The following is a 20,579-nucleotide window of genomic DNA, read 5'->3' on the forward strand; positions in this document are numbered from 1 at the left end:
AGTTTTTTGCACCAAACCAGAACTCACACAATGTAAGAAATTGCAATACTGAGATGTTTGTGCAGAAAACTTCTTTTAATCAAGTGTGAAACTACATGTCAGATTTAAAGCACCTTCAGACTGAGCTTCAACAAGGATCCTGTTGAGAGATGGGTCAGATAAAACTGATAGTCCGTCATGTTTACGAGCTAAACAGCTAAATCTTGTTGCTCTCATGGACACAGTAAACCTGAGAGAAAAGGACAGTCATCAGCTATCACTATCACTTCACAACGTCACAAAAAACATCACAAAAAATGCAGCTCATCTCAGTTTTTGTCTTGTTTTCTCCCTAAAGCCACCATTTTTGTTTGTGTGCACCTGAACTTTGTAAAAATGGCACATGCAAAATGTCACTCGTGTGTTGTGTTTTATTTGATGTTCTGTTCTGATTTGTGAGTCTGAAGTGTCTAATTTTCTTCAGTTTTATGTGGATTCTGTTGTTGGAGCTGAGACAAACTCTTATTTTGTGCTTTTATGTGTCTTCTGACAACTTTTATTGTTTCAGGTTGATATTTACAGTCACTAAATGCATTTAAGTACTTCACATCCAGCATGACTGTGCTTTGGTGACTGCATCTTAATTTAACTGTCACAGTGGCATTGCTGGGTCTGAGGCTGTAGCTCCAAATGTTTCATTAATAGCCCTGGATCTTTTATTTTTTTGGATTGTTTTGTTTTGTTCGTTTGTTTTATAATAGCAAGATTTCTTTAACCCCCCTGTTATGTTGCAAGTCAAACTGACCCGTTTTAAAGTGAAAAAATCTTTTTTTTAATTGTTAAAAGGATTTTTTTTGGTATAAAACTTTATGTGTAATCAACATATAAAATGAAAATGGTCCATTTTACACATTTGCAAACCCACCCTGAACAGAAGAGGCATCTCGTGTTAATTTATCAACTCCATAAAAGGAAAAAAAATCTAAATGTAAAATAAAACAATTTTAAAAATCAATGTTGTGTAAAACTGTTGTATTTTATATGTAGGTCTTTCCGTGTACATTAAAAAAGTTTTAACGTGCATTTTTTCATGATGAATGAGTGACTTATCCTCTTTGAACCATGATCTGTGAGAGGTAAAGAACAGCATTGCACTAAATATTGACTGAAATGTTTAGTAATGGAATTAATAATGAGATATAAACAATGTTTATTTGGACTTTTTGGCTTCTGCCATTTTTGTATAATCAAGCATTCCCTGGGAAGATCATGGTTGTTCCTGAGAAACTAACCTGACAGGAGGGTTAAAAAGCTTTAGATCTATTCATCAGTCGTTATTATTTCACTTTTTATAAAAGTCGGTATTCTGGTTTGTTTATCATTTTTTTATTTACTACACAATTCCATTTGTGTTCTTTCACAGTTTTGATGTTTTCAATATTCATTTACAATGTATAAAACAATTAAATAAAAACCACTGAATTAGAAGATGTGTTCAGACTGGTACTGTACACGTCCATACACTACCAGTCACACCTTCTCATTCAATGAATGAATGTTTTATTTCGTACGTGTGCGGGGAAAAAAGCCACAAAAACAAATTAAAATATTCAAAACAACAACAAAACTAAATAAAACACAACAAAACAATCACAACATAACAAAACAAAGCAATGAATAATAACCCAACATGTCCGAAAAGGAGTAGGACGATGCAGAAGCTTATTTACTCCCATCCCTTCTCATTCAGTGCTTTTTGTTTATTTGTATTATGTTCTACATTGTAGATTAATACTGAAGATTAACACTTTTGTTTACAACATAATTCTATATGGATTCTTTCATAATTTTGATGTCTTCAGTATTAATCTACAATTCAGAAAATAATTAAATAAAATCCACTGAATGAGAACGTGTGTCCAGACTGGTACTGTACATGTATGTCTATGGCGGTGTGTTCCTCCCCCTCTCTCCTCCCCTTCCTCCCCTTCCTCCCCTCCACTGAGGCCCTGTGTGGGTCAGACAGGAACAATATGGCGCCGGGAGGAGCGTTAGCCCCTGGACCAGTCGTTGTCTGAAAGACTGGCGATCCGGCAGGATGAACCTCTGCGCCCAATATCTACGGTAAGTTCGGCGCGGTAACTTCCGTCCGTGGCCCCGGCGGTACCGGCTCGGCTCGGAACGGGCGTTTTCACCCGGCAGGTGGATTGTTTTGTTCGGCTGCTAGCACTGGAGCTAGCTGTGTGGGGACCACCCCCTTAGCCTGTGTGTTGGCGCTAGCTAGCTCCATATATCAACAAACAGTCGATGCCTGCGTCTTTAACACGCAGTGAGCCAGACATGAGGGATATTTACTGAAGGTCTGAGTAGCCACAGGCTGCTTCGATGTTTGTTGTGTAGCTTAAGGTCGACACGGTGTTTACCCGCGTTTCCCTCTGTGTTATTGCTAGTTAGCTTTAGCCTGCTAGCGCCTCGTCTTTCTGCGTATGTCAGGCTAGCATCGAGGCTGCTACATATTCCATACATGTGATCCTGGTTCATTAACTACCACCAGCCCTGCTTCAGCTTCAGTCACAGCTCGTACAGAAAGTGTGTTTAGCTGTTTAGCTCGGCGTGGAGGTGTCGTTTAGCATTGTCGGACGTGGTTTGTGGCGATGGTTGATTGTGTGGTTAGATTTGTGGACCCAGGAAGTAGTCCGAGCCCGATGTCACCTCTGTCGACATTTGATACGAGCTATTAAATGTTTAACTGAAGCCACACGGCAGGAAGGAGAGCGACAGCAGCATCACTGCCAGGTGCGTAGCTGACTAGCTGTTAGCTCTGTCAGTCATCCCTGGATTGTCAGGAATGAGGAAGTGCTGTGTGTGTTGTGTTTAGGGGCTGCCAGGTGTCAACGCCGTGTGTCAGGTGCGTTTTTAGGATCTTGACACACTTCGAGTTAAACCCAGAAGTCTTTAGGTTTAAACTGATAGCTGCACCACTTCAGTCAGAGTAAAATGAACACTGTGCTGGAGGTAAAGTAAGGTCACCCCACTGTCTTTCTATGATTGCCCTTTTGCTGGGCGACATATGTAAAAAATATATCACAATTGAATGATTCATTTCACTAAATAGGGCTGGTTTTCTATTGGTTAATCTATGGACAATTTACTGATTAATCAATTAAAACAACCATTTAAGTTGCTTTCATTTTTGCAAACTGTCATTGTATTTTGCTTCACACTGTGGAATATATTAGCAAAAAATTACATAATAAGTTGTAAAACTAGAAATCTCTGACGTGATAAAATCAAGTATAAAAGAAGGCGTATTTAAGTGAGTGGTGCAACTACAAAAGAAAAAAGTTCCTTCTGTATATTGAACAAAATGCAACATGGACATGGTGGATATTTTTACAGCACAAAGCCACTGAATGAACTGTTTATCTCCTCATTGAATAACTTCTGTTTTACTTTGGAGGTAGTTTGCGATGCTATGCAAATATGGCCGATTTTGCAGCACTTCCGTTGTCTGTAACTTCTGTGTGATGAGTTTGTCAGAGGACATTGCGGTGATGAAGTCAGGATTTTTAGCAGTGCAGAGCAGCAGTTTGGGTAACATGTAGTCGTAATAAGCTGTGTTTAAGTTCCTGTTTCCTGCGTGTTCCATTGTCTGACAACAGACAGAGGAATATTTAAATTAAACAGCTTTATTGGGAGTTCAGCTGCATTGAAATTCAGTTTATGTGAACACAGAGAGCAGGAGAGAAGCAAACAGACTAGAAGCGCTTGTGAGTTTGTTCATGATTGTGTTTTCCTCAGGAGAATTGCATTTGAATGAACAACACTTTGAGACAATTTTATTGCTGGTGTTAATCGTTTTTTTGCCGCTGTTACACATTGACATCACAAGGAGGGTGCCTGAGGTTTACATGGCTGTATATGTAAAGGAGCACATTTGGAAATGCTTGTTTTCATACATGTTTTTTTTTTTTTATCACAATTGAAAGGTGGAGAAAAAGAGGAGAAAAGCTCATAATGCAACACCCCAAATCTGATCAAATCTGCAACTGCATTGCAGACAAATACCACAAAACTGCTCTTCATAGACTAAACATAACTTATCTAACTACAGCAACTTGCAATAGAATAATAAAGTGCATGTTTATTGTTATTCTGCTAGCTGTTGCCATATTTTGTTAGCAATGATTAGAGAAGTTACATGTGATATTTATGTGGAAGCATCCATGCTGTGAGACTGAAAACCTCTGAAATACTTGACATGATACAAAAATATTGAGAATTTCGGAAACTGCTCAGACTTTTACAAACAGTAAAATGATATCCCAACGTTTTTGATAATCTAAATCATATAGTTTGTGAGAATTTTAACATGATTGGAAGAACGTGAATAGATGCAGAAGTGTTTTGTTGTTTGTTTGTTTTTGGGTTTTTTTTGGGGGGGGGGAGTTGTGTTTTATTGCTCTTACTGAGAAAAATTATATAAATTGTGATGTTGTTTTTGTGTGTCTAGTGGTCCTGTCTAACCTCCTTTCTCTGTTTACATCCGAGCAGACAGGCAGAGGCCCTGAAGGCGGACATGACAGGTACGTTTTCTCCATCACTTCAAGCCTTTTCCTTGGTGAATGAATCACACCAGGCTGCTTTGCTATTCTCATGCAGGCAAATGTTGTGGCTCGAGTCGAGAGCTGTGTGTGACAGAATCAGAGTTTGTGTTTCTTTACAGTTGAGTCACAGGGCTAAGCATTAGATTTTAACAAATGACGACCTTCCAAACCAGCGCTGCAGGATCTGTCGTTTCAGCACCAACATTGCAATGTGTGCAATAATCTCAAACACGTCATGATCCGACTTTTTAGCTTTCGATTTAATGATTCTTGGGTACAGTGAGGTTTTCAAAAAAGTTTATTTAAAAGACGTAAAGATTGTTGACACATATGCTCCATGTGTGCAGATTTAGTTGCAAAAAGAGCTGTATGGAAATATCTCAGCTACAGACAAGAAAAATGTTGACCAAAGACAGTTACTCTGTCAGCAGTGTCTTGTGATTGTTGCTGCAACATAAAGCAACACAACTAATGTGTTCGATTGATCTGTATGATGAGTGCAAAGCCAGGTGTGAAGGTCATTTAAAGTAAAAAGCTCTATATGCTGTTTTGGAGCCATGTTGCCTCTATTTTGTTGATCCAGTCAGTTTTATTTTATGGCGTCTCTCTGGTTGTCTCCTCTGTGTAAACACTGCCTGCAGTTCAGCTGAAAACTATCTGAATTTTTGTCACATGACTGTTTGGTTTTTCTACAACATTTGGTGAAATAAAACCGGTAATTTTTGGAAAATCTTTAAATAACACATGTAGAGCAAAGTTACAGTGATGGAACTGCACAGCAAAAACGCGATGCTTTCAGTGACTGTTGGAAAGTTGAACATCAGAATGAGAGCAGAATCGGCTTTATTGTCCAAGTATGTGTAAACATACAAATAATTTGGTGTTTTCTGGTCTCTCAAACTACTTGCATAAAGCACAACATGTTAAAGAAGGAAAGGGAGTTTCCATACAGCTAAAGATGTGTGCAGAAGAGCATGTTTAACCCTTTGATGCACAACAGGGGTCAAAAGTGACCCAAATCCAATGGAAATCTCCTGACCCATGCTGCACATCAAAGGGTTAAATTAAACCTAACTTAATGGAAAATACAGTTATCAGCTTTAAACATGGATTCATATAGTTGAGGTAGGGGGACGATATTGCAGTGGAACAGAGAGCAGCATTGCTAGGATGAAATATAAACCTGTATGCGGTGGTTCAGAGTTGAGGTTTAAAGAGCGTTGCTCCCTTCATTAAACTGATTTAAATGTTCATCAGATTGGTGTCCTGTGGCAGTCAACTCTGATTATGATGATTCGTTCTGTTTCTTAGAGTTTATGGCTGATAAATGTTGTCGTTACGTCAGTGTTATTATAGAAAACATGTCTTTGAAGGCCGCCGGTCGGTTTTGGGGTTCAGAGGAGAAACTCTTAATCCAGAGCTTAACTTCTCTTTTTCCGTCATTTCATCATTCGGTGCACAGTGCAGTGATGGAGTCTTAACAGCGTAGAAACTAAACAATTTTTGTGTCTTTATATACTTGGTTTTATTGTTAACATTACAGCTGCGGGGCTTTACTCTATAAGCTGTTGAGCAGTAAAATCTCAGCATTCTACTTTCATCAATTTATGCATTTTATTTTACAAGCAGCAGCACTGACAGTTGCTGTTCTCAGCTTCTCAGAGTGAAGAATTCCTGCTTTTCTAAATTTTTTATTTTACACACTGAGAATCTGTTGGACCGTTAAATTGACAAAACTACGGATGGAGGAAAAGATGTGAATTTGTATTTAATATAGTCATTATTTGGAGCTTTAGTCAACATAGAAAGTGTTTTAAAACTTGAGGTCTGATGTTCTTTTGTCTGAATTATAACCAGCACTAATTTATTGGTGCTAATTCGTGCATGCATTCACAATGCAAAGCAGTCTGTTTTTACAGCAGACCAGCGTATTGATTTGTATTCCTGCAGACTGTGCTGTTTCAGATTCAGATCCACCGCTTGCTTTGCCTATTTTTACCATCCGGATTGATTTTTAGAAGAGAGCAGCAGCTTCTCGTGATGCCTGGATACCTGCCAGTTCTTCTGACTCCGCTGAGTCTGAGCACTGTGATGGTTTTTATTTTGATGTGGAGTTTTTCTTCTTTTTTTTCTCTTTATCTGTTTGACTGTCTGACGCATCAGATTTTAAAAGGATCCTCGGTCTGAACAGAGAGACAGAAATGTTGGACACAATTACAGGAGCAGCTGCTTTGATTGCTTTGATCTTTCCTCATTTGGAAGTTCTGAAAAACTGCCAGTCAAAGATCATTTTTTTTCTTTGCAGTAGGGCCAAGATAAAATTAATAATTAATGATTATTCTCAGTGCTGTTTAACCTGTCGGTTGTTTATGTTCCGTGTTACTTCATCCGTGAGTGGTTAAAAATGTCAATCAGTGTTTTGCAAAAGCTAATATGACAAATGTCTTGTTTTATCCCCAGCCCAAAGATGTTCATTTTAATTCAGAAGCTGCAAAGATTTTTTTTAAATCAAGAAGGTGCTCAAAATGTACTTTTCTTTACACACCTGGAGCCTGCATGTCCCCAGCCTTCAATACATTTTTAAAAACTATCCCCCTAAGTTAAAGTAAAAGATGTTCTAGCTGACAGACTTTTCTTGCAGATTGGTCTTGGAAAATGAAAACAGTGCAAGGTGTTCTTTTTGCATCAAGCAGCCAAAAAATTGGAGCATGATGTGTTTGAGTTAATTAGCTTTTCTTCACATCGCAGTGTTAATGCTGAAACAATATATCGACTGATGTTTCAGATGGTTTCTAATGAGGTTTCTTACTTACTAAAGTGTATGTTTCACTCAAAATCTGTTGCAAGCGGATGCAGAGGAACTTTACCTAAAACCTGATAACATTATGATTTACATCAGAAACTGTCTGATCAAAGATATGCGACAGTCTGACTTTGACTCGACGTTTTTGTCAGCCTAAAATGCACCGTGGTTCATTATCGCACATCCACGTGGTTCTATCGGACTGATTTGTGTGCATTTACTCGACTGTGTTCAGATTCGAAGCTGGGGGCGGCAGAGGTGTGGACGTCTCGGCAGGCCCTGCAGGACCTTTACCAGAAGATGCTGGTGACAGACCTGGAGTACGCTCTGGACAAGAAGGTGGAGCAAGACCTGTAAGCAGCTCGACCTGGACTCCGCAACACACCACATGTGCTGTTCCTTTATTTATAGTGGTATTTTTTGACGTGCAACTTTCAGGCCCGTATGTAGTGAGTTTTTTCCAATGTTTGGAATTGTTTTGCAGTCTTCACCTACAGGTCCTTGTGGAGTTTATTTTGTTGATAGTTGCAGTCCTGTTCTGTCTGTCCATCTTTTCAGCTCTGCCCAGTGTCGTTTGGTGCTGATGTTGCTTTCTGTTTACCTGCAGGTGGAACCATGCTTTTAAGAACCAGATCACCACGCTGCAGAGTCAGGCCAAGAACCGAGCCAACCCCAACCGCAGCGAGGTCCAGGCCAACCTGTCGCTCTTTCTGGAGGCTGCCAGTGGCTTCTACACACAGGTCGGTTTCAGGAGGATCGGGTTTAGCAGGAGCTGGCTCTGGGGTTTGGTTACTGTCATGGATGCTTATCTTAAAGATCAAAAAGCGTGTCCAGATTTTGAAAAAAAAACCTTGAAAAACCTTGGTCAACCTTCAGTCGGTCTATTTTAATTTTTATTCTAAGCTCATTTCCTTTTGTCATTTTTCCTTTAACACTGGCTAAAACCTCTCCCATCAAATCATCTAACCAGGGATAGTGTTGGATGTGTGTAAAAATGCTAAAATTCTCAAGACAACACAGTGATATAAATCATTGCAAACAAAATTTTATGTAAAAACTTATTTCAAAATTGTGAATAGATTAAATAACCCCGACAGGAGTAAGAAATCATGACACTGATATGCATACAAACTGCAAAACCTGAGTGTAGACGTCGTTATGTTGTCTGGAAGGATAACCGTGTTGGTCTCCTGCTGTGTTTTCAGTTACTGCAGGAGCTGTGCACTGTGTTCAACGTGGACCTGCCCTGTCGCGTCAAGTCATCCCAGCTCGGCATCATCAGCAATAAGCAGAGCAACACCAGCGCCATCGTCACCCCACAGCCCAGCTCCTGCTCCTACATCTGCCAGCACTGCCTCGTCCATCTCGGAGACATAGGTGAGAAAACCAGAATTATTACTGCCGGATCATCTGCCCGTTCGCTTTCTCAGGTGATCGATGATTCAATGATGTCAGTTTCTTAGTGCTCGAGTTGAACTCTTCTGTAACAAGTTAACGAAATATTTTTAATATGTTAATCCGTCCATTGATATCCCATCAGTTCATATTGATTCATGTAAAGCAGGGATTATTTAGAGAAAACCTGTTGAAATGGTATGTCAATGTTAACGAACTCTTGCACCTTATAAATCACAGCAGGTCGTTTTCTTTGACTCAACTGACCATGAAAAGCTTACTAGATTATATGTATGTGCGGTTTTTAAATGTGGTCCATTTGGAGAAACATGGGATGTTCATAATGACTGAACCAAAAAGTTTAATGTGAAGAAAGCACCTTGTCCAAAATCATTCTGTGAGCATTTTAACCCTCAGATTCCCAAAGTTGTGTTATTGCAAAAGAAATTGCAAAAAAAAGAACTTTGATCCAGACACTGTACATCTTCAACTTTCTGACAGTACCTGAATGCATCATCAGTGATGCATGTCTCTGACAGGAAATGTAACTAAATTTAAGCATAATATTGTGATATTTCACCAAAATTATTTTATCCAACGTCAGTAGACAGTTTGCATTGGGTTCTTTACATCTGATGAGTCAGACTAATGGACAGAAAAATAATTCGCATTTTCTCTTTCTTTTTTTTTTATTTGCAACATTTCAAAAACTGGTTTCAAATTTACTTGATGATTGTATAGAAACAGCTATTTTATCAGACAGACTGTGTGTACTAGTTACTAACAAGACACTTCCAAGAACACAAATATACCGTCCTGATAATAGACTAAATCGTCATGGGTCAAAATATCTTACCCTAATTTTATCCACATTTCTATTTCAGCGCGTTATCGTAACCAGACCAGCCAGGCAGAGTCTTACTACCGACATGCAGCTCAGCTGGTTCCATCAAACGGTGAGTCGCAGGGATTTTTCTTTTGTCAAAAGTGTTGCTTTTTGATGATTTTGCATTTGAACTAGTTTCTCTTCTCTGTCCAGACTGTGTGTTAAGTTAAACTTACGATTAATGGACATCTGTCAAATTTTGCATAAACTTTAATAAACAGATTCATCCATCCATGAATATTCTTTCAGACATGGATGGACTATCGGACAATGATTAAAGTGGGACCTTCAGACTGAAACATTCTTTCTGTTCTGTGGCCGTTTTCAGTTGCTTTGGGATGAGAATAAAAATTTGAAAGAATTTCCGTAATGGCTAGTGGGCCACATTTACACTCATTAACTAATTATTCTGTAAATGAACGACATACAGTGGATGTTTTTGCAAATAAAACCATTTTTAACCACTGATACTTGATGTTTGCCACTAAATCTTGAAAGATAGATAAAGTGAATACGACGTCATTGAGTTATTAATAAAACAGCAAAAAATAATGACTATTTAAAATTTTCTCTTCAATGGCTGGACCAGCAAAATCCGGAAAAAACAACTTCCACAGTAAATAACGTGTAACAGACAGAGAGAGGCAGCTGCATTAAAACCGAAGCAGCATATTTGTAAATTAATTTATTTTATCATGAATTAGATTTAAAACATCAACAAAACAGTAGTACTGATAATTGTAAAAACGCTGAATGTCAGGTCTGATGGTGTATTGATTTAACAAAGCAGATGAGAACGCATCAAAACAAGACTTTTTACTCAAATATGAGCATTTAGAAATCACTTTCTAAATTCCTCGCATCGCTATTTGACAAAATACGCTAAGACAGCAGCAGTAACATGAACGGTCTCCCCTTCCTTACCTTCCACTCCACATAACATGAACTCCTCATCCGATGACATCAGTTTTTTACCAGCAGCCATGTTTGTAGTTTCTTGCTCTGAATGTGTCGTGCTGCCCCTCCGTGTCTCCTACAGGTCAGCCTTATAACCAGCTGGCCATCTTGGCCTCCTCTAAAGGAGACCACCTCACCACCATCTTCTACTACTGTCGCAGCATCGCAGTCAAGTTCCCCTTCCCAGCAGCCTCCACCAACCTGCAGAAGGCTCTGTCCAAGGCTCTGGAGAGGTAACAGTACACAACATAAACACACCACTTCCACTGCAATGTAGCATCTGGCACCTCTATAGAAACAGCACAACAGTGGTTAGAAGGAGGGAGAACTCAGAAATCTTCTTCAAATATCTTCTGTGCAGGAGGACAAAGTTACAATACCAAACATCAGAAAGAAGCTGATTATTTACAATACAGAAATTGAACAAATCAGAAACCAACATGTCCAGTTTCTTTCCTAGAGCCCACAGGTGTTGGCAAAACAGAAAATGCTATTGATATTTAACTATTAGATTTTTTTACACTACTCTGCACATTATTTTTAGAAAGGTGTTTCATCACGCTGAATGTATTTCCAACAACTTGCTCCTCTGTTCAACGTTTTTGAGCCATGCTGCATTTATATTATTGATCCAGCATGTTTTACTTTCATCTCAGTCTCTCTTGTCATCTCCTTTCTGCTCTGTGTAAACACACAACAAATCCAAACTGTTTATTTTCACTGAGTTTGTGAATGAGACATGTAGAATATAGTGATTCTGATTAAGTATCACAATTTTAAGTTTAGATTTGTTTAATTTTTAAACTATATCTGAATCTAATGCTTCTTCCTGCGTTTGGCTGATGAATGGTTTGATTTGAGTGATTTTACAGACAGCGCCTTTCAAACCCACTGATGAGTTTTCTGAGTTCAAGCCAAAGAAAAGATTTCAGTTTGAATTGCAGGAGTTTCTAACAATCACTTTCCTTTCTTTGGCAACTAACTACTGAAGCATTTCGTCTGTCAGACCCTTCAAGACCCTTTTTAAATACAAAAGTCGTTTGACTCTGATGTTTTCTCATTTCCTTTGCCCTTTCTCTGTGTTTCTGCAGTCGTGATGAGGTGAAAACCAAGTGGAGCGTGTCTGATTTCATCAAGGCCTTCATCAAGTTTCATGGTCACGTTTACCTGAGTAAGAGTCTGGACAAGCTGGACGCTCTGAGGGAGAAACTGGAGGAGCAGTTTCAGGTACAACAAAAAGATCACTTCCACAGTTTAGTTATTCTGCCTGTTTTTAATGCATGCACCATGAAGTGGTAAGTCATTTTTGAGAACGTTAACCAGACACATCATCTGGGAAGTCATCTTTGTTTGAAATAGGCAAGCACTTTCAGAAAATCTTAGGCCGGCAATTACCATCTCCTATCTATCTCTAGCTAGCATCAGCCAGTCAAGTTCAATGAAAGCATCTTTTCCATCAGCGAAACCCTTAAGTGCCACAAGAAATTATTCATAGTTGTGATATAACCGATGCTAAAGCAGTTTCTGCAGCCTCTTTAGGAACCGTTCATGTAGAATCTCCTTCAGGGGAGAAGCTAGTCCAGGGTAGGTACTTCTCTTTCTTTATGAACTAACGCTTCTGTTTAAACTTGAGAGAGTATCAAGCATTCTTTCAAACAACCTTCTTCTTCTTGAAGTGTCTGTCTGTTGCTAGCATAACAAACCTCCACTGGACTTTTGTCTGGTTACTGAGAGGTGCGGAGCCTGATCAAGACAATTTGTACCTGACTTGTATCAGCAATAACCTAAACTCAATCCTTTCTTTATGTTTGTTGTTGCACACTTTATTTATTACATGTGCACTGACTGAAGGCCATTAAGCCTGACAGAAGACTTTATCATGGTGCCTCATTCCCAGCTAAACCCAGACAATGGTCTCTGCTTACAAGTACCCGCTTTCTCTGGTTGATTAAAAAGAAAGATGCCAGATGCTACGGCTAATCTACAGTAGTTAAAGTGCATGTTTTGTTGGAAAATTGTATCAATTTTTGGAAGATACTGAATATTAAATAACTTAGTTCGGATCCAGGGCAAAAACAACTTGATCTGAAGAATGCGTACCAGTAACTTTCAATTGTCATTGTTTTGGAGCACTCAAAGTTAATGTTGTAATTGAGGCTGTCAGATCCAACATCACAATGGAAACAAAAATGGCTGAAAAGGCCGATTAGGGGGTTGTTCACGTGAACAGTGGCACTACCTCATGCCTGCTCCGAGGTCCTGCAGTGGAAACCCGCTCATGGATTCTCTTCAAATCTCGTGAGAATCCAGCTGCCTCACAAGGAAATGACAGCAAGGTTCATGCCTCATATTGTGTGTGTTTGTGTGTACAGAGGCTGATCCTGCAGAAAGCCTTCAGCTCTCAGCAGCTGGTCCACATCACTGTCATCAACCTGTTCGAGCTCCACCACCTGCGAGACCTGACAGCCGACGGCAGCGAGCAGAGCTACAGCAGCGAGCAGCAGATCAGCTGGTTCCAGCTGCTCGGCCTCTTCAGTAAGAACCATCAGCACACTGTCAACACTGACGCTCACACCAGACGTGAACACACAACAGCTGCTGCTTTGTCGCTAAAGTGACATTTGTGTTGTTCAGACATTGTGATTTTTGTGGCCCGACATGGAAGTGACAGTAGGGATGTTTATTTAATTGCAAAAGTGCAATTGTGTGGTAAATAAGCTAATTATGACCTTGATATTGATCTAAATAATCATGTTTATCATGCTGGCCATAATCGTACAGCTCTAGTCAGTTTTATTGAAATATTTCAGCTACAGAAAAAATTGTTTTGACAAAAGCAAGGACATCCATTCAAAAACAATATTTTCAGTGCCTTTGCCAGCACCATACGAGAAAGGCCCCAAATAGCTTTTAGAAAAATATTTTTTATTTTCTGTGCAGATGTCCTTCCCCCAATCATTCTAGAATTATTGATTATTCCAAAATATTGTTATTATAATATAAAAAAATAGAATTAGACTGGATCCAACACACAAAAGTGACCTATCAGTCTGTCACAATGACCCATCAGCATAAAATAACAAATCATACATGTACATATCTTTTCAAAACCCTGTCTGAGCATATTGTGAACACTGAAGTAACAGAAATGCATCCTTTGTCGTTCAACACATTCTAAACAATTGAATAATCTAAGAGAATGGAAACAACAAGAATAGTTTCTACATAGGAATAACATGCAAACCTTGAGGTGATGAACTGGTTGAATTCTGACTTCATCCATTCTGTCAGTGTGGCTAGATGGCGCTCTGCGTTCACAGTAGAAACGACTCATTCAAAACCAGTAACTGACTCAGCATCTGAGTGACTCAGAGATGCAGTTTTTGTTATCTGACACAGAATCCTTTTCACTGAGTGTGTTAAACTTAATAAAAAACAAAAAGAAGAATACTTGAGTTATTTTGTTGTGACTCATCCATGTACTAAAGGAGTGGAGCAGATGTGCTTGTAGAAGGGAGAACAGTGTCCAATTGTTGGAGAGAATTACTGAGATTTGACACCTGAATGAGGATAATTAATGTGTCAGGAGTGCCTTTAGTCAGTATGGATGCTCATCACTCTGCAGGAAGAGTCTCATCTTTATGCTACGGAAAGTTGTCTGTTGAACCAGTAACCTTTGTGGGTCCAATTAATAATAATAATCATAACACTGTGTACAATTGTGTATTTGTAAAGCACGTTTCAAAAACAAAGTTACAAGCCATATGGCTACAATCTATCGTATTTACATGAAAATGTACATCAATACGAATTGTCCCATTTTAAAAATAAATGAATAAAGAAAGAAAGAAATGTCAATTGAGACTACAAAATGCTCTACAAACAAGATAAAATTGTTGTGCTTTTTATGTAGCTTGTCTAAAACAGCAGCTTCAAAGTGCTTTTAATTTAAGCAAAACATTACGAAAGTAACCTAATAAGTTTAAATACTGAGGATAAGACCCTATTAATGTTACTTATGGTGTGATTTTACTTGAATAGTTTACATATTAGGAATTACAACTTTACAAAAGTTACCTAAAATACTGCCCTACCTGACTGTAATAAGGCTGATACCTTACAGTATTATTAATATTATATTATATTATATTATATTATATTATATTATATTATATTATATTATATTATATTATATTATATTATATTATATTATATTATATTACAGAATAAGCTAACTAATATAATAATGTTGCTGAGACACTACAGTTTATGTTATGCAACATAACCTAACCAATATAATTATTGAGGCTAATAAGCTACAGCATTAGTAATTATGGAGATAAATGCGATTAATTTATTGCTAAACCTTTGATGCTGCAAAAATATACGTGAAAATCCAACAAACCCAAAGACTGGATTCCTCATGAGCAAGCTATGTTTTTTTTTTTTTTTTTTTTTACATATTACTTGTTGAATCCTAGGAGTCCTTCTATTATGTTTATTGTGTCTTTATTCACACATAACACTGAGCCAATCAGATTAAAGGAAAAAAGTACAGAATTTTTGGACCTTTTCAGTGTGCCGCTGGTATGATGCTGCATCTGAAGGGCTGCATGATAGTTAAAATGAAAAAAGAACTGCTGCTGAAAATGCTGCAACACTCATTCATACGTATTCCACATTAGCCTTTCACGTTGGCTGTTCTGGTGTGTTAAACTTAATCATTTAAGTGCCACTACAACTTCAGAATTTTGAATGAACAGCAGTAATTGTTTGGCTCATCGACGGTTGGTTGTTTTTGCTGTCTGACGTGACCTTTATCTCCTCAGTGTCCTTCCTCGGCGTGATGTGCAGCCGTGTCCTCCTCAACAAGAACCGGGGCGAGGAGATCATGGGGGAGTGTCCTCTGCCGGCCATCAAGGTGTCTCTGGACTGGCTCAAACTGAGGCCCAGCGTCTTCCACGAGGCCGCCGTCGACAAGAGGCAGTAGTATGTCCGCCGTCTTTCTCTGTTTCAATTAAACCTCTGGATGTTTGCTCCTGTAGCATTTTTATTCTCATTTTTCACTGCACCATAAAGTCATGCACACCTGTGGAAACAGAACAACCATGAATAGGAGGAGACAGAACTCTGAAACGTCCACTGTGCAGCAAGACACGGTTTTACTGCCATAGATCATAAGAAAGGTTTTGCTTAATTATTTACAAAACAAATGAGAAAACTTATAATCAAAATTTAGAGCATTTTTCCAAGTGTCCATTCATGTTACTAAAACTTTGAAAAAAAATGGTAGCTCCATATAATATAGATATTTTGCTATTCGTGTTTTTAAAACGTTTCCTCCCTGTTCTGTTTAAGCACTGCCTGCAGTTCAACTGAATTTTTGTCACGTCAATGTTGGTCGCAGCTCAGTCAGTCATGGTTTCTCAGTTGTGCTACAGAGCGCAGATTTTTTTTTAACATGATCCCCAAACACTTCATTTTTCAATGGCTGATATAACATAATTTTGATCGTATACTATGATTTCAAAGTTGGATTTTCCTAAACGGCACGTCACAGAACCATCAGATAATCATCACTGTCAAGTGTAATATTTCTGTGCGATTCATCTGTTTACTTTCTGTTATGTACCTGTTTCTTGTTTAGTGTGCAGTTTACATTTTATACTCATGTTATTTTTTTCTTTTATACAATATTTGTTGGCATCCACTTAGATATTTTGTGTTTTGTACTTTGTATTCTTTTTGATTTCTGTTTAATTACTAACCTCTCTGTAATTGTTTTTATTTCACTAACCGTTGTTCATTGCAAAACAGTTTCCTCCGGGATGAATAAAGTCGATCTTATCTTAGAATTAAATATTTAATGATTCTTTCTATTTTTACAGATTCTGGTTCTGTTATATGGTGTTATTTTGGTGATTTTTTTTTTTTTTTTTTTTTTTAAAGATAAAAGCCGTTTCACGTGTTTTCGATTCAGGCAGTTAACTCGAAGTTGGAGAATATTTTACTCGGTAGCTGTTGAATGATTTCTGTACTTAAACTTTACCTCCTCTTCTTCTGTCTCAGTATCTGGCCCTGGCTGGTGTCCATTCTCAACAGTTTCCAGCCCAAGGAGGATGACGTGTCCTGTTCCTCAGGTAGGACACTAACAGTTACTGAGCTGATGCGACACCACGGTCATTTTTTTTGTAGCTGAAGGTGTGTTTGTTTTCTCCCCAGTGATGCCCCTGCCGGAGGAGTTTGAGCTCCAGGGTTTCTTGGCTCTCCGGCCTGCTCTGAGGTACCGACTCGCCTCCATCACTCAGTAATAGGGTGAACGTTTGAATGTTCCGACGATGTTCTGATGTCTGTCGTCATTTCAGGTGTCTGGACTTCACCAAAGGACATCAGGGCATCCTGGTGGACAGGGACGGCCTGCCGGTGCACACCAGACACCAGAGACTCATCAGTCTGGGGAAATGGGTGGCTGACAACCAGCCGGGGTGAGTGTTTGTCCAGTCTGACGCCAAGTCAGTCAAAAGTTCATCACTGACAAACTTCATATCAGGGTTGATATTCTTTAAACATTTAGCATTGATTTGGAAAAACACTGGCTAACCGAAACAGAAAAACTCTTTTTCATCCAGTGTGATATGGTTATTTATTTGTCCACTGCTGCTTCCTGGTAAAAGGTAGTTCATCTAGATCATTATCAGATTAACTGTGTCTCTGCAGACAGTTTTCAGTGAGACTTCCTAAACGTGTTGTTGAATTGCTGCAGATAAATTACCGTTGAGTTTTAGAAGAGGCTTAAGGCAGCAAGGTCTGTCCATTCGATTGCTGTTGGAATGTTGTAAAAGAAACATTATAAAACATTTTTAGCTAAATTATGTACATTTTCCATTCACATTTTCAGACACATTAGAGCAAATAAGTGATAAAAGTTAAACTCGCGCCCACAAGTGAGCTCTATATAGTATAGTATATTTAATGGTTTATATTTTTGCAACCTCTACAGACTCTGCAGTTTTAACACGACTCTGTGCATCAACTCCAAAAAGGTGTTTCATAATGCTGAATGTATCTTTAAACAATATTAATGAGAAGAATTATATTCAGCAGGATCATAATAATAGCCTTTTTTGTTTATTTGTTTAGCATCTTTCAAAGTGGGACAGTGCTTTAGAATTTAACAGTTATGCTAATTTAGAATTATACAGTTTGGCAAATAATGAAAAAAATAAATTACATCCCAAAAATGAAATACAAATGAGATAAAATCATTACGTGTGTGTTTTTTTTATGTAGCTCATATAAGACAGCAGCCTCAAAGTGCTTTACAGCTGCTGATCAGCTGTAGAAAGATGTTTCACCATGCTGAATGTATCTTCCATCAACTTGCTCCTCCATTCACAGTTTTTGAGCCATGCTGCATTTATTGTACGGATCCAGTCTGTTATTTTCCTCACAGTCTTTGTCTTTCTCCTGTCTGCCTAAATACTCACATTTAATTTGGTGAACTCTGCAAAAACTTTGAGAAGAAGCTTAATGTAGCACATGACGAACGTTGTAAATCGCTCAGGAAATGTGGGACATTGACCGACATCATGGCTGTCTCCTCTCTGCAGGCTGATCCAGTGCAGAGTGAGTGAGGACGGCCTCCTTGTCTTCATCACTGACATTCCAGAGCAGGCCATCGAGGAGCCGCAGGAGAAGGAGGCGCCGGTGCTGCAGGAGTCGTCCAACGGTGAGCAGATGCCCAACGACGGTGGAAACTCGGGCCTGAAATCGGTGCTGTCTGCGGGGAAGACGCAGAGCTCGTGGCCCGACAGCTGCGACCGGCCCGTCGTCACCTTCAAGGAGAACATCAAACCCAGAGAGCAGAGCCGCGAACCGACACGAAACCATCACCAGAAAGACGGCAGCAAGGAGCGCCGAGATTTCTCCAAAGGCAACGGGGCTGTTGGGAAAGGAGAGCTGAAGAGGGACGGGAAGAGGAAGAGCGAGCTGAAGAAAACCGGCCACGAGAAGGTTGCAGACGCTGGAAAACAGGTGGATATGCTTAAATTTTAATCGTTTGGGACTTTCTCCTTCACAAAGCTGCTAATTTGAATATTTGAATGAGACGTGTTAATGAGGTGATGACTGTAATTCAGGTGAAGGCGCAGACAGAGCTGAGGAAGACTCCGGTGTCTGAGGCGAAGAAGACTCCCGTCACTCAAACTCAAACTACCTGCTCGTCCCAGTTCATCCCCATCCACCACCCTGGAGCCTTCCCACCACTGCCCAGCAGGCCCGGTACGGTTCCAGCTTTGCATTTGTATGATATGGAAAGCCAAAAGTACCATAATTTTCATGCGTTAGTGCCTGATTTAAATCAAAATGCCACTTTTCATGCAGTCAAACAGCAAAAAACTTCAATGAGATGTATTAAGATGCCACTTTTGATGCTTTATGCCTTTGTACATTTTTCTGTAGGGTAACAATCCCTGGATAAATTACTTAAAGCAGCGGTACTGGGCTGCACAGAGAGAATAAAAGCGTTTTACTTTTTGTTTTATTTCCGGCTGAGCATGCGTGGCATTTTATTTTGAAAAATGACTAGATTGTCTTCCCATCGTTTCCTTCTGTGCTTCTTTCCCACACTTGACTCTGTCAGTTTTAATGCCATTAAATCAAGCCGTCAATCTTACCTCTCCAAAAATTAATTTAAAAAAAACAAACGTCTCGGAGAGCTTCTGTGAAAAGAGGGAGAAGCTGATACAGATGAAAATGTGAATACATATTTAGCAATAAAAAGGAATTTCATTTATTTAGGACACTTTTGTTTAATACTAACGTTAACATTTTTTTTTTTAAACAGATTCTTATTTGTTATGTGCTGATGACTGGTTCGTAGAAAATAGTCTTGCTTGAAAACCAGTCAGTGGTGCAAAAAAGGTTGGAAACCACTGACTCAAAGAATCCGTTTAACCTTATGATGAACCTGCGACAAATTATCTAAATCGTTTATCCAGAGCACGTTACCCAACAGAATAACTGCATAAATGAATAACGTAACTGATGACTTTTGAACAGCATTAGAAGTGTCATGGTAATTAAAGTGTCCAGCTTTTGAAGGCATAAAAAACACTGTAATGTCCACTATCTTTAAGGATTGTTGTGTTACTCTGAACCATCCACTGGAAAAAGTTGGTGTTGAGCCTGACAGAAGCAGCTTTAGACTCTGTTTAAACTCCTGATTGGTTTCTCTGCAGGTTTCCCTCCATCAGCCTATGTGATCCCTCCCCCAGTGGCGTTTCCGGGAATCCAGGTGAATCCCGGCTTCACCTTCTCCACCGGAGTGTCCGTCCCTGGACCCTTCCTCCAGCCGGCCGTCCACACCCAGGCAGGCACCCAGGTTCAGGCCGGGAAGCAGTCCCACATTCCCTACAGCCAGCAGAGGCCGTCGGGGCCGGGGCCGGGTCAGGGACCCGGGTCCTCGGGCCAGGGACCCTCCCAGGCTCAGCAGCCTCAGGCTCAGCCGCCGTCCCAGCAGGCCTTGCAGCAGTCGGTGCAGCTGCAGGTTCAAGCGATGAGTCAGCAGCAGCAGTCGCCGACCAAACCGGTGCAGCAGGTCGGGATGGGGAAGAGTCCACCTCACCACCCGGGACTGCAGCAGGTCAGATCACATGACCTTGATTTATTAATACTATTATTGATTATTTCACTGATGTGTGATTTCATATAAGCTAACCCTCTGAACTCTGAACAGTCTGTGGGAATTTTTTTGATTCATTTTTATTCACTATGACGATTTTTATTCCAATATAAAGTCCCACACCTCTATGTAAACAGCATAACCATGAAGAATAGAGAACTAAAATGAAAACAATTGTTGAATTACTTATTCATTCACTTATTTATTTTACAAAAATAGAAAATCTTTCCAGGTCCCCACGTGTTACCAGGGCTGGTACTGTTGGCTCCA

The 20,579-nt window shown here is 39.4% G+C and overlaps 1 protein-coding gene across 2 annotated transcripts in view; it reads left to right on the forward strand.

Moving 5' to 3' along the window:
• Positions 1-1,974: 1,974 nt before the first annotated feature.
• smg7 (SMG7 nonsense mediated mRNA decay factor) overlaps positions 1,975-20,579 on the forward strand; it is a 31,140-nt gene continuing 12,535 nt past the window's right edge. For both annotated transcript variants that reach the window (XM_023288243.3, XM_023288244.3), the window contains exons 1-16: positions 1,975-2,103; positions 4,534-4,565; positions 7,625-7,742; positions 7,997-8,129; positions 8,595-8,766; positions 9,669-9,740; positions 10,710-10,860; positions 11,719-11,854; positions 13,000-13,162; positions 15,457-15,616; positions 16,697-16,767; positions 16,850-16,910; positions 16,993-17,112; positions 18,238-18,661; positions 18,766-18,907; positions 19,867-20,270. In XM_023288243.3, coding sequence (XP_023144011.2) covers positions 2,078-2,103; positions 4,534-4,565; positions 7,625-7,742; positions 7,997-8,129; positions 8,595-8,766; positions 9,669-9,740; positions 10,710-10,860; positions 11,719-11,854; positions 13,000-13,162; positions 15,457-15,616; positions 16,697-16,767; positions 16,850-16,910; positions 16,993-17,112; positions 18,238-18,661; positions 18,766-18,907; positions 19,867-20,270 — 2,385 coding nt within the window. In that variant the 5' untranslated portion in view covers positions 1,975-2,077. The remainder of the gene's footprint in view (positions 2,104-4,533; positions 4,566-7,624; positions 7,743-7,996; positions 8,130-8,594; positions 8,767-9,668; positions 9,741-10,709; positions 10,861-11,718; positions 11,855-12,999; positions 13,163-15,456; positions 15,617-16,696; positions 16,768-16,849; positions 16,911-16,992; positions 17,113-18,237; positions 18,662-18,765; positions 18,908-19,866; positions 20,271-20,579) is intronic.

The sequence above is a fragment of the Amphiprion ocellaris genome, chromosome 10 (assembly GCF_022539595.1).
Source record: "Amphiprion ocellaris isolate individual 3 ecotype Okinawa chromosome 10, ASM2253959v1, whole genome shotgun sequence".
NCBI lineage: Eukaryota > Metazoa > Chordata > Actinopteri > Pomacentridae > Amphiprion > Amphiprion ocellaris.